Raw genomic sequence first — 14,357 nt, 5'->3', positions numbered from 1 at the left:
CCTTCACACGGCCCGACTCCCGCGCGGACCGAAAAAGAAGCTCCAAAATGGAGCTTCTGCGACGTAGCGAGGCGCCAGGGGCGCACTCGCTACGTCACAAGCGACGCGACGCGTACGGACACTCAGCGTCCGATACGCAAAGATGGCACCGGCCATGTAGAAGGGCCGGCGCCATCTTGTATGGACGGAGTCCGTACTAGGCCCAGGGGCGTCTAAAAGAGACGCCCCTTTTTAAAAATGGGACGTCCTCCGGACGTCCCAAATGCCGGTGCAGAAAGCACCTATAGCTATTTATAATATTATATATCAAAAGCATAAATATGTCAACCAACCTAACAGCCGTCCTACACAATACATCAGACTACCAAGTTTGTATCAAATGTATATCAGTTAGCACATATCTCCTATAAAATATATATTAGCTAAGTCACCTGATGTAAACCATTATATCCTTTTTATCCCACAGCATATTCATATAAAGCAAAACCTCCAAGTAAGGCATCATGACATAATCTCATACCTTCCAGTTGAAACCATGCACATCAGAATATCAAACATCACAGATCAAATACATGATAGGATCCCCCAGCACAATATCATGGCAGGATTAGCCCAATCCTGATAGCAAGGCTGTTTGGTTGGTGTGAGCTGGGTGAAATCTTGCTTACGTCTATGCTCTACTGTTTTCTCTTCATTACTCATATGCTCTACATTGGCACTAGCAAGATTTAAGGCATACTTAAAAAGTCATTTGTCTGACTCCATTTTCTTGATTTCCAGAAATCATGTTACTGTTGCCTCTGAGAGGTCATCCCTAAAAGCTTGCATGTAATACTGTGTCATACTTTGATTCTTTCAATAATCTACTTGTTATAACGTTTGTCACCCTGAAATTATTCCATAATTAATTTTAAGACATTTTTAAGTAGCCCTCTCAGAGCAAGCTACAGTTGAGTAACTTCTCTGAAAGGTCAGTTTCAAGAAGCTTGACATGTGTTTCTGTTTTGGCTATATGTTTCTCATAATCTACATGCTTTCATATGGTAACTGTAGTTATCTGTTTCCCAGCCATAACAGCAAATAATCTTGTTATTATTTAAGGTTATAACTAATTTAATGTGGCATGAGTTTCCCTCAGCTAGAATTCACTTCATCTGATACATGTATTCATAGTGCATATTTATAGTGATCCATTCATAGTGTTTATGTTAACATTGTATAGAAATTATTAATTATACAAACTGCAAAATGTGAACAACTATTTCCCAATAAAGAGTCACTGTGTATTTGTCGTAAACAGAAGCATAAAGATTCAACTGCGATAGCACTTGATCCTGCTTCATTGTTGAAATGAAGAAAATGTGTGGATGTGTTCAGTGGTATGAGAAATCCCAGTGGTGTCCAGTGTGGGAATAGTTAAATAAATGTTTAGGAGATAAAGAAAAATCATAATTGTACATCCAGCTGTTACTAGTTCATATGCCTAAAAGATAATGTCAGAAGTTACATTTAGAAGTTTGCATTCTGACTACAGTTGCCTCCTCCGTTTTCACGGACCTAGAATCTACATCCCCCAGAAATACACGAGGGGCAAATGGAGGGCGACACACTGGGTTGCGCACCTGAGACACATGTGTGGCAGCGCATGCAGGAGCGTGCTGCCATTGCAGTCAGTAGGGACTCCAATGGTGGTGGTTTTCTCTTTTTGCGGGGTGTGTGGTCCAGCATGGATCTCCCATGAAAACGGAGGGACGACTGTACTTGTGTGTATGTGCCTTCAAGTCATCTATTGACTTATGGTGACCCAATAAATGTAGGATAATTCTGTTATCAGCCTAGCCACTGGTATTAGTAGACTTATATTATTAGGTTGTGCTGGATTTGCTTATCCCTCTCTAATTTCTACATTTTAGGAAGAGCTAAAGGAACAAAAAGAAGAAATTCTTTTATATGAATCTGCAGCAAAACATGGTGTGTTTCTCAGTAACCCACATGAAGGATTGAATGAAATGTCTGATTCTTATGTTGATTTGGGTATTAAAAAGATCAACAAGAAAACAAGACTGCACAGGTATGGAATGAAAACTTTTCTGATTTTTTTACAAGAATTAAACAGTGAAATGTTGTTCAAATCATATCATATATGCCCCCATTATACATTAGCTGTTCCAGTAAAACTGTTGTTGTGTTATACGGCTAACTGTAATGCCATTTTTTAAAATCCTATTTTTACATGGGGCTTACTCTGGTCTTGCATTTAAGGGACTGATCTGGCTAACATGTGCATAGCGTTAGCAATGCTATAGGACACGGTGTTTCCAGTTCATTTTCTGAATACCTAAAATCCGCTCCATGATATGATACATTTTTTTCAGATTTGCACTAAGATTTACACAGATACACTAAGTAGCATTCACTTAAATATAAAAAAACCCAAAAAAACGCCATAATTAAAACGTGAAAATAAGAACAGTGGGAAAATGAGACATCAGAAAGCAAGTAATAACCATGAATTATTTCAGTGGTAGAGAGTGCTCCAGACTGCTGGTCTGCTTAAATGTGCTCTTCAGTAGCTTCTGAAAAACTAACAGAGAAGTAGTAAATGAGGAGATAATTTTTTATTATGATTGCAGTGTCGATTGATAAAATATGAGTTATGGTAAGGAGTTAAAATGTTGATCACAGTTCAGCTCTACAAGACAAGTTGAAATTTAGTGGACCTTGCAAGTTGGCATGCAAACTCTCCACTTGTAGTTTTGACATGGAGTAAGCTGCTGTCTTAAGCTATTTAACGTGACATATAAATCAACCTCATGTTTAAGTTGAGGGCAGGTTTGGGGGCCAAAATTATGGACTTATATTTGAACTTTGGAGAAGCTAGGATAAAACATTGGGGTCCAGCATAGGGTTCCTTAGATTTATAGCAGCTCTTTGGCATTTCTCCACTGTGCCGAACAGAGGTTAATTCTCTGCCATGTCAGAGAAATGCGAAAGAGTCACGGTTAATGCCTTTTTTCTTCCCAGGCATTGTAAAAGGCTACTTGAGACAGTAGAAGAGATTGATCTTATTTTTTAAAGGTTCTTCTGGGACAAACTATGACAAGAGCTCCCCACCCATAATAAAGACCTTTAGCTAACCCTGTGATGCAGCAGTTCAAAAAACCAATGGGATTCTAGGCTGCCACAAGAGAAATATAGTGTCTAGATCAAGGGAAGTAATAGTGCCACTGTATTCTGCTTTGGTCAGGCCTCACCTGGAATACTGTGTCGAATTCTGGGCACCGCAATTTAAAACTGAGAAGCCGGAGCGTGTCCAGAGGAGGGTGACAAAAATGGTGAAAGGTCTGGAAACCATGCCCTATGCGGAGAGACATAGGGAGCTGGGTATATTTAGCTCGGAGAAGAGACGGTTAAGAGGTCATATGATAGCCTTTTTAAATATTTGAAGGATAGAGCATGCTTGTTTTCTACTGCTTCAGAGCAATGGATTCAAACTACAGGAAAAGAGATTCCATCTCAACATTAGGAGGAACTTCCTGACAGTAAGGGCTGTTCAACAGTGGAACACACTCCCTTGGAGTGTAGTGGAGTCTCCTTCTTTGGAGGTCTTTAAACAGAGGCCGGATGGCCATCTGTCAGGGGTGCTTTGATTGTGAATTTCTGCATGACAGAATGGAGTTGGACTGGATGGCTTTTGTTGCCTCTTTCAACTCTATGATGCTATGATTCTTTGATTCCATGAAACTAATTTCTCCCTCCTGACTTAAAAAAACCTCAACAGTCCTACAGAGCATAAAGAAGCAGACAGAGGACTTTCTAAAGATGAGATCATCTTAGAGTTAAAGGATGAAATGGAACGTTTGCTGAGAAGTAACAAATCGAAGAGGAACCGAGTTTCTCAGTTGCAAAATGAGCTTGAAGATTGCCAGAGGACAATAGATGAGTTGAAGCAGCAGCTGGTGAAAACAAATGTTCATGAGGTTTGTTTGTTTTTCATATGTTTAGAAACATAGATGTTATTTCCTCCACCTTGCTACAACTGAAGAGGCTTTTTTTGGTGTGTGCCTTCAAGTGCCTCGTCACCTTTCGACTTATGCTGGTCATATGGGTTTTCTTAGGCAAGGAATACTCAGAGATGGTTTTGTTAGTTCTTTCCTCTGAATGTTGGCAGTCACTCATCCAAGTACTAACCAGGGCTGATCCTACTTATCTTCTGAGATCAGACAGGATCTTTAGGGTACAGCCTTTAGGATACAGTTGGCCCTCACAACCACAGATGCAGCAAACCATAGTTCGAAAATATTCACACACAAAAAAAATTCTAAACAGCAAACCTGGATTTTGCCATTTCATATAAGGGATGCCATTTTACTACACCATTGTATATAATGGGCTTGAGCATCCACCGGGGGTCCTGGAACCAAACTCTAGCTGATACTGAGGATTTACTGTTCAACACCATCTGCAAAATTGTGTGAGTTCTACCCTTGATATAAACAGACACTCATGATAACATAACTTCAGAATTTCTAGTGAGGTGCTGTTCATTCTGCCCCTTGTGGAGCTAGTATCCATAATATGCTGTGGGTTTCTATGGCCAAAGCATTGCCTGTGGGAAACCCACAAGTAGGACATGGTGTGCAACAGCACCAGTGCCACCTTTACCTCATATGTATTCCTCAGCAACAAACATAACAGAATCATACTTATTCTGGCTGGTACAGTCAGCCCTCCTTATCCATGGATTTTTAACTACGAATTCAAGCATACACAGCTTGAAAATATTCCAAAACAGTATAAATTCCAAATAGCAAACCTTGATGTTCCATTTTATATATGGGACACCATTTTGCTCTGCCATTATATTTAATGGGACATGAGCATCCACAGATTTTGTTACTCACAGGGGATTCTGGAACCAAACCACAGCAGATAACAAGGTCCCACCGTATATCTCCCTTTAGCTAAATAAGAGAAAGATACCTAGTATATACAGCCAGCTTGGTGTAATAGATTGAGCGCTGAACTAAGTGACCTTGGGCAGATCACATTGTCATAGCCTCCGAAGAAGGCAAAGGCAAATCTCCTCTGAACATACTTTGCCAAGAAAATGCCATGATAGATTTACCTTGGGGTTCCCATAAATTTGAAGCAACTTGAAGACATACAACAATAACCTAGCATATAGGATATTGAACTGGATTTAAAATAATCCAGATCCACAGTGCTGCAATTCAGGCCTTTTTCTGTAGTCCTGCTCTCTGGGGCAGCAGGGGATGTATTATTGCTCTCTTCTGTGTTTGAAGACTGCTGTTATGTTTCTGAGAATGAATGTGTTGTAGTGGTTTGAGTGTTAGACTAGGACTCCTAATACAGTGGTGCCTCGGGTTACGAAAGTAATTCGTTCCGCGGCCGCTTTTGTAACCCGAAAAGCCTTCGTAAGCCGAATTGCCATAGGCGCTAATGGGGAAAAGCCGCGATTCCGTGCGAAAAAGCCGAAAAAAGCACCAAAAGCTTTTTCGTAACCCGAAAAAACATTCGTAACCCGGAACAATAATTCCCTATGGGATTTTTTCGTATCCCGAAAATTTCGTAACCTGGGTATTTCGTATCCCGAGATACCACTGTATTGTATAGGAGGAGATCATTGGGGTGGGGTGACACCATGAGTTTAACGCACTGCATTACACCAACCCTAATGATTCCACTGTGACCTACTTGCTTCACCCTAGTATGTATAGCTTTGGGATAGAAGATTTTATATTTTAGCTTGCCTGTCTGTAACAATTATTAAGTTGGATCTAGCATAAATAGCAATCTACTTTTTTCTCCTTACCTTTCCAAATAAAACTACCCCTTTTCATTTGGATGTTGGATCCATTATTGCTATGGTACTAGATTCAATGCTTGATTCCTTGATTTTATTTTATGATTCTGGTATTTTGTCTGTGGCTCTCAGTTCAGTTGGCAGTGTTTTGTCCTTGAATCCTAGAGCCTTTGAACTGTCTGGAGTATGTCTGGAAAGGGGATTGGCAAACAACCAGTTGTTGTCTGGTTTAGCCCTTGGAAGCAATAAATTGTCAGAAACCCAAGATATGTTGGTTGGGTCTGGAACTTCTGAAGTTGGAATGATCCCCATCATCATGAGAGATGTGATTTTCAATTGTAATGTTTATATTTTTAGCTGTTAATAGGTAGTTGAGTTTACTGTGGCAAACTTAAGTCTGTTGCTCATTAGATTCTTTATCTGTTTGGCTAACTGTTAAAGGGTATGCTCCTCACAAAATGATTTTATCCAGAATATTTAAGTGGGTTCGCAAGTGGTCCTGCTACAAAATCATTTTTTCTTTGCCCTTTCACTTGAAAAAATTCCCATGCATTGAACAAATTGAAAGCACCTTAAGTCCATATCCTCTGTTGCCTAGAACAGGCGTATTACTCTTCTATGCCTCTTTCATCTGTGGAGTATAGAGCTTTTTTGTAGTGCTAACAAATGTTCTCTGGACTAATACTGCTGTTTTTTTTAATTAGCATAAAGGAAAAAATATTCAAAGGCCATCTGATACCTTGCAGTCTGATAACACTGAGGAAATTCTGAGGCTCGAAAAAGAAAATGAAATTTTGCTACAAGAAATTGAGGTGAGTTTTTAATGGGCCTGATTTTTTTTACCATCTAAGGGCCGAATGGTATAAGGATCCCACTGAAAAAGGCACCCCTTTTTCAGGGGAGAGAAAATGTGGGAACATTTATCCTATCATCTCATTATATTGTGTGTTTCTCATCCCACAGCATTGGCTGCTTGTCACAAAATCAGGGAAACATCTAATGTTAGGGTATATATGTCATTTATTGTGTGAGAGAAGAATAGAGTGATGCCACTTTTTGAAATTTAAAATTTCTTTAAAGGAAGCCAGGAATGAAAATAGTGTAATTTGGGGACAGGTTTAGAATATATGTAATACTGTAAATACCCATGATTATTGATTTCAGTAAGGCCTTTGACAAGGTGCCCCATGACATTCTTGCAAACAAGTTTGTAAAATGTGGGCTAGACAAGATAACTGTTACATGGATTTGTAATTGGTTGACTTGCTGAACCCAAAGGGTGCTCAATAATGGCTCATAGAATTCAGTTTTATTCTCAAATGGTGCATAAACATCTAGCACTAGTGTCTTCATTCCTTGTCACTTCACTTTCACTCCTACATAGTGACCATTATTGTCTTCAAATATCTTGTCAGCTATAAATATTATCTTTACCATGTATAAATCTCTATTTCCTCTGCTGATGAAAAAAACGTTTCTCTAATTTGGGATTAAATTAAAAAAAATCATCTGACCTTTTAACATTTCTCTCTTGAAGGAATATCAAAAAAAGTTTTATCAGTTAGTGAAACACTTTCTTTCATTCACTTGCCAAATTCATTCCTCTAACATTCCAGAAGACACATCTTAGTTCCGCCATTAGAGTAGCATCATCACAGTTCATTTCCTTTTTACCTCTCATAAGTGACAGAATGTGCTTTTTCTCTTAGTCAGAACTTTCCTCAGATGAACTTGCCTCTAGATTTTTGTTTCTCCAGGGAAAGTGTTTTCCCATTTGGGTTTTATTTCCATTACCATTAAGTTTCCCATTTCCATTTTTTAATCTTGATTCATATAGATTCTTTCCAATTTTTTGTAGAAATTCTTTCGCCTTCTGAATAGAGTTGAAAGTACAGTGGGACCTCGGTATCCACATGCTTACCATCCGTGGATTTCAGCATCTGCAGACAGGAAGCCCGTGCTGTCCCCAATGGCAGTGCATGCATGCAACTGTGCCACCATTGGAGACAAGTCCTTCCTCCCCCCCTCCTTCCTTACCTTGTTCCTCTCTCGCTCCCTCCCCCTCTGAGGCTTCTGCCCCAGGCTTGGCTTCAGGGGTGGAGGCTCTGGATTAAAGACTGGCATGAATGGGGAAAAGAACAAATTTTAACTACAAGGCGAAGGACTTTTTCCAAGAACAGATACTCTTTCCTCTCATTCCCTGGAAACATGTCTTCCCAATACAGTGCCCCCCCCCGCCCCCAATGCACAAATATTGTTTCTTCTGCTACCTCTTATCTCAGCCTGTCCACTCACTCAAAACCATAAGGTTGCAGGTTCAATACTAGCCAGAGCTCAAGCTCAACTCATCCTTTCGAAGTTGCTAAAATGTGTACCCAGCCTATTGGAGGCAATTAGCTTACAGTTGTAAACCGCTTAGGGACTGCTTAGTTCAGTATGAAGCGGTATATAAATGAAGCTGCTATTGCCATGTAGCTATTGCTAAGTCTCACAAGACTTTGCCATCTGCAGCTGCTGCTACTAGCGAAAGATGTGGCTATGAGAGTGAGCTCTCACAGGCAGGTGAAGAGCAGGAGCTACCATCACATAAAGTGATCAGCAAGGCTGTCCAATGGTTTTAAAGGCCCTTGAAACAAAGTTTCATGCAACCCTCACCCCCACCATGGCCCTAAAGGCTACTGAATCATAGAGTTGGAAGAGACCACAAGGTCCATCCAGTCCAACCCCCTGCCATGCAGGAACTCTCAATCAAAGCATCCTCGGCAGGTGGCCATCCAGCCTCTGCTTAAAGACCTCCAAAGTGAACCAGCTGGTCTGCACAGGGCCATAGTGTCACCCTGGCACTGTAGCTCTGATGTTAAAGGAAGATAGCCTTTCTCCCCAAACAACTTAATTTCACTTTCAGTTTTCCACAAGCAAACAGTGTGCATTATTTTTCTACAAAAATAAGTCAATAACATTCCATCTTTTAACCTTTTCTTTACTAGATGTTTAGGTTTAAAAGTAAAGTTTTACATTTAATAGTCTCAAAGTCCAAAAAGTTCCAGTTAGTAATTAACTAATCTGGGTGTTCACTCACTTTTTCACTGTGGCAGAGGTAAAAATTCTTTGATTATATTTTTAAAGAAATTTTATGTTTTTTTTAAATGAAAGCTGAATACACAATGTGTGAGCCTTATAGCAGGCAGCTATCCCATGGTGTTGAGCAAATGTTCCCTGGGTCTCTTCCACCCTGTCAATGGTAGGGACAACATATGTCTCATGTCTGTGATAGTGGGAATAGGGCACAAGTGGGATGCTCCTCCAAGCCTCCTGTACTTGGTAGGCACTTTCTGACAGTTTAAACACCAAACCAATAGTTGCCTTGATTAGCACATGGACCCCCAGAATTAGACCTCTTAGGAAGCCATGTAGTGCAAAGCCATCTCAACCCAGAAGTCATCTCTAGCCACTTAGACTGCATGTAGTGCTGCTGTGAAGACAGAGCACAACAGTTTAAACATTATTTCTCTCTTTTTCTTTGAACAGAGCCATAATGCACGGGTTCAGGAGCTTATAGAAAGCCAGGAAAAACTGAAAAATGCAAATCAAGAGCTATGTAGTCAAATGAGACAGATGGTTCAGGACTCTGATCGGGATAAGCAAGAAGCCCTTGACAGGTGACTGGGGTAGGAGGGAGCAGCGAAATAAATATAGCATTCACATGCTATTCCTTTACAAGATAGAAAACTAGTTAGACTGGATTGGGGCAGCTTGTTTTGTTGTTCAGAACCTGTCTATTAATAGTGTTGTCTGATAGATAAATAACATTTTGTTTTAACATCTCATTACATCTTGGTTCAGTATTGAGTCTCATGGCATCAGACAGTTCAAGGAGCTCTCTCCTTCTAATACTTGTGAAGTTTTCCTGTTTAGGATCCGTTCTTGCAGAGTGATGCCAACAACCTTTTCTGCCAGAACCATGAGCTCCTTTTCACATGCTAACATTTTCCCACTGTTTTATTTCAAGTTCCCCAGTACTTCTCACATTTAAAATCTGTTGTTCAGGTATGTACAGTATCTGGACTTCCCCCTTTTTTAAATTAAAATTTATGATTCTCCATACCAGGCCTGGTCTGACCCTCTAGGTTTTTTAAAACTCCACTTTTCATCTGTCTCAGCTTCCCTGGCCAATGATGAAGTATTATAGGAGTAATAGTATCATTGATCTGCTGTGCTTGTGGTGCTCTGTTGTCATTTTCTTCAGTGTCCTGCAAAAGGTATTGGATCCTGTAAATTATGGAATACAGAAGGCAATGTTTTGTATCTGGCTTGTCAGAGGGAGTGTTTGTTATGTGTGTGTGTGGGGGAGGTTTGTTTTACATTTTCCATTCACAATGAACTCAGCCAATTACCATCCATTGCATTCTACTGAAAGAGAGAAGCCATAGAAAATATTTAATCTCTTTGTGTTGGGACATTGTTTATGTGCCTTGTTTGTTCTTGTGTAATTTTTGTCTAGGTTTTACACACATACAAAAGGAGGTGTGAAGCTCTTTTAGTATGTGTGCAAATCTCTCTTCATCAAAAGCCGTTCTGAAATATATGCAATACTAAGTTGTCTCCTTTCTCTGCTCCAGGTGTGAAAAAATATACCAGCAACATTATGAGGATGTAAAGAAAAAGCTTTGTGAAGAGTTCACAGAAAGGCATATGGAAGAAAAAGAAAAGCTCATCCAGGCTTATGAGGACAACATTAGCCAGTTAAAGTGAGATTCTATTTGCCCGTTTCAGACACACCCATATATAAAAATATATATTTTAAAGTTTTTAAAAATGTTTGTGTCTTCTTTTCCCCAAGGACAGACACTGATGAACTGAGCAAAGAGGTGATTGCAGTGAAGGAATGTTACATTGCTGTCTGCAGAGAGCGGGATGAACTGGAGGCTACTCTGAAGGCAGCATTTGAACAAGAGCAACAAGTGTGGGAAGACAAGGTAGATGGAAGCATATCCTTAGAATAAATTTTAAGAATGGTTGAATGGGAGAGAGCTGGAATAATACTCCACATTCAGTTAAATAGCTCTCTTATTCAATTTTGCCTAGTTAAAGAAACAGTTATTGGATGAAATGGAAGAGTCTTTGAGCAAGCTGAAGACTGAACTAGAAGACGCCCACCATAATGCAATGGAACTAGCTAAAAGTCAGTGGCAGAAAGAAAAAACTGAGATGAAGAAGCACGCTGAGAATGAAGTTGCTAAAGCTAAAGCCTTTTCTGAGAAAAAAATGAAAGAGGTGTGCTGTGGTTTGTATAACATATGTGAGGGTTCTTATGAAAACTGAAGGACAGATTTGATCTTGTAGCAGGCATTTAAAAGTACAATTCTCTTATTGTTGTCAATGTTATCAACCTCTTCTACAATTTGATTTAGTTCAGCATTCATATGCTTTCACTCTTATGGATATTTAAAAATCTTTACACTCTTTGGTTTTTCACTTGCTTTCATCTGAATCATTTCATTTTGGCAAGTGAAACGCCTGGAACAAAAGCTACAATTCTTACTGATTTTAAAGAAAAATGTTTTGATTTCCCTATATAAAATCTATCCTTAGCATTCTTTTTTTAAAAAACACACTATGTTACCTATAGATCAAAGAGCAGGCTGTTCGTGAAATTGAAAAAGAGTGGCAGAATAAACTGGATCAAGCTTTGGAAGGAGCAAAGACATCAGTAATGGAACTCAAAGATAATGGCAACCAGACTGAACCATTATCCATCAGAGATGACACCATACGCCAACTCATTACAGAGGTGGTTGAAGAGCAAACTCTGCTGTTTCAAGAAGCTCTGAAGGAAAAAGAAAAGGCACTGAGAGAGTATGAAGCTAGACATCATGAGAGCATTGCCAATCAGGTAACTAGCCAACACACTCTGTTTTATTTTTTAAGACAGACCAAATATGAACAAACACACAAGACAAATCAAAAGTTGGCATAATACACATGGGCTTGATGTGGATATATTTGATCACCTTTGGCTTGAATAAGTGAAAACTAGGAAATTATTAATATGTGTTTTAAATTGTGCAGGATTTTTAAAAAATTGTTGAACATTTTAAGATGAATCTTATTCAAGGAAGCAGATGCTTTTTAAATTTCTAATAGCTGAAATCCTGAGCAGAACTAGGAAAGCTTACCTCCCATTGATTTCATTGGCATTCAGAAAGCTAAACTATAGAGGCAAGGCTGTGTCCGAAATACCAACATGAAAAATGAACTTTTCTTCATTTTGTTTATTTAAAATTGGGCTGAAACCAAATGTCTCAGACTTTCCTGGTTCCCTTTTTACCTTTCCTTGCTATTTCCAGGTGGAATCAGCTCTCACAAAAGCTCATACCAGGTGGTTGCAAGAACTGACTCAGCTTGAGGAGTTCAAAGCTCATCTGAAAGCAGCCAAGGAAAAATGGGAGAAGGAATCTGAAATTAACACAGCAAAACAGGTAGCAGAGAACAAGACGTACACACATCTATTTTCATTATTTAATTACAGTAAATTTAAGCTAGAGTACCACTGACTATAAGAAAGGAACCTTGGCACACACTTCTTCTGTTCTCAAATGGATTAATATTGACTGGTGCAGGTTTAAGCCTGCCTGATCTGCCAATGATACCTATGTGGTTTGGAGAGTTCTTCATGGTTCTCCTGTCTTTCCCCTCCTCCTTACCAACACACTTGTATTCAAAAGCTATACTTAGTTTTGCTTCTGATTTTGGCTTTATGTTGGTGCTAAACATGGTTAACAAAAATACCAGTACAAATGTAGTGATAATGCTACCTTTAGTTACTGAAAAGGGCTGGAGGGAAGTACCCACACAAGAGGAGGCGGCCAGAGATTAGGATTAATTAGGAGATTGCCTAATTAACCATCATTAGAAGATTGGTGCCAGCAAAATCAGGATATGCTTCCTGCCCAGCTGCTTCTGCTGTAACCCTCCATTTTGCTAAATCCTCCAGAGTATTTTCCAGCCTTCAATATCAGGTTTTTAGGGCATAGGGCTGAAGGATGGGTTGTGGGGGAAGCAGGAAATATAGTGGAGCAGAAGGATCAATTTGACCCTGGCCTGTGTATTTTTGCCACACCATTGCATATATAATATGTTGGAAATCTCCAGGGCATCACTCACAAGCTGGTCTGGTTTGCATTCTTCAGGTGTCACTGGCTCTTTCTGCTGCAGAAGAGAAATGGAAGAAGGAGATTGAGAACAGTGATAAAGTTAGAGTCAGGAGCAAGGATCTTGAAGAGAAGATACATTCCCTTAAAAGGGAACTGGACCTAAAAAAAGATGAAATCCCAGCCATTATTAAAGCAGAACTGGCAAAAGCACGCACTCAGTGGAATAAGGAAAAGCAAGAGGAGGTCCTCAGGATACAAAACCAAAATGAAAAAGATTACCACTCCTTTTTACAAGATCACAAGAATAAAATCAATGAGGTCCTTGCAAAGGCCAAAGAAGACTTTGCTAAGCAAAAGAAAGAACTGCTTGATCAGAAAGAGACAGAACTGAAGATACAGCTGGGTCAGAAACAGCAAGAATGGGCAGTCCAGGAAGCCAAGAGATTCCAAAATGAAATTCGCCAGTATGAAGATAGGATTCTCGTTCAGATCGAACTCCTGCTAGATGACATGCACAAGGATTTGGTCAAATTCACAGGTGATGAGCATGCTTGGCAAGCTAAGTGGACTGCTCCTGCTCATATCAATCTCCACTTCAAAGAGAAACTGATATTCTGTCTGCAGAAAGCATATAAAGCTACCATCTGTACCATTCTAGAAAAAAATAAGCAAACATGGAATGAGGTAACAATTATGTGTTTTTGAACCACCTCATTTTGACTTCTGCATGCAGATTATGCTCAACTTTAACATGGGTTTTGTTCTTAGTAGTTGTTAGATTTCTTTGCATACCAACTGGCAAAGATTATATATGTTGTTGTTATTAACTGCCATTGAGTTGCCTTGACCCATGGCAACCCTGTGGATGAGACAGCTCCAAGACCCCCTGCCCTCTACTGCTCTGCTCAGGTCCTTCAAGCTCATGCCCATGTCCTCTCTGATTGAATCCAACCATCTGGTATGTGGTCTTCTTCTCTTTCAACTCCCCTCTACCTTTCCTAGCATTATTGTTTTTTCCAGTGATTCATGTTCAGCAGTAACCCTACCTTGGCACTTTCCTCCTCCTCTGTGGGATTCTTCTAGTAGTATTCTGTCATCTGCATATCTTAGTTTATTAATGTTCCTTCTTCAGCATCCTCTTGTCCTGGGTACAGGTTATGCATCAAGGTGATCAGATGTTATGGCATTCCCATTCCTCTAAGAGTAAGCCATAGCTTTTCATGTTCTATGCAACCAAACGCTTTGTTGTAGTAAATAAAGCACATGCAGATTTTCTTCTGGAATTCCCTGGTGAACTCCATAATCCAACATATGTTTGCAGTGTGATCCCTAGTGCCTCTTTCCTGAATCCAGCTTGTTCCTCTGGCATTTCTCAC

The 14,357-nt window shown here is 39.7% G+C and overlaps 1 protein-coding gene across 3 annotated transcripts in view; it reads left to right on the top strand.

Annotated features, from left to right (window-relative positions):
• The window catches only part of CEP152 (centrosomal protein 152), a 50,539-nt gene that overhangs the window by 23,750 nt on the left and 12,432 nt on the right, over nt 1-14,357 (top strand). For 2 of the 3 annotated variants that reach the window (XM_042477155.1, XM_042477157.1), the window contains 10 exons: nt 1,914-2,071; nt 3,782-3,980; nt 6,532-6,639; nt 9,356-9,486; nt 10,447-10,575; nt 10,668-10,803; nt 10,913-11,101; nt 11,457-11,720; nt 12,175-12,306; nt 13,018-13,665. In XM_042477155.1, the coding sequence (XP_042333089.1) occupies nt 1,914-2,071; nt 3,782-3,980; nt 6,532-6,639; nt 9,356-9,486; nt 10,447-10,575; nt 10,668-10,803; nt 10,913-11,101; nt 11,457-11,720; nt 12,175-12,306; nt 13,018-13,665 (2,094 nt within the window). The remainder of the gene's footprint in view (nt 1-1,913; nt 2,072-3,781; nt 3,981-6,531; nt 6,640-9,355; nt 9,487-10,446; nt 10,576-10,667; nt 10,804-10,912; nt 11,102-11,456; nt 11,721-12,174; nt 12,307-13,017; nt 13,666-14,357) is intronic. The other variant, XM_042477156.1, reaches the window with a different exon arrangement.

The sequence above is a fragment of the Sceloporus undulatus genome, chromosome 6, assembly GCF_019175285.1.
Source record: "Sceloporus undulatus isolate JIND9_A2432 ecotype Alabama chromosome 6, SceUnd_v1.1, whole genome shotgun sequence".
Classification (NCBI taxonomy): domain Eukaryota; kingdom Metazoa; phylum Chordata; class Lepidosauria; order Squamata; family Phrynosomatidae; genus Sceloporus; species Sceloporus undulatus.
Note: the sequence above shows the minus strand (reverse complement) of the source record. Positions and strands in the feature narration are given on the sequence as shown.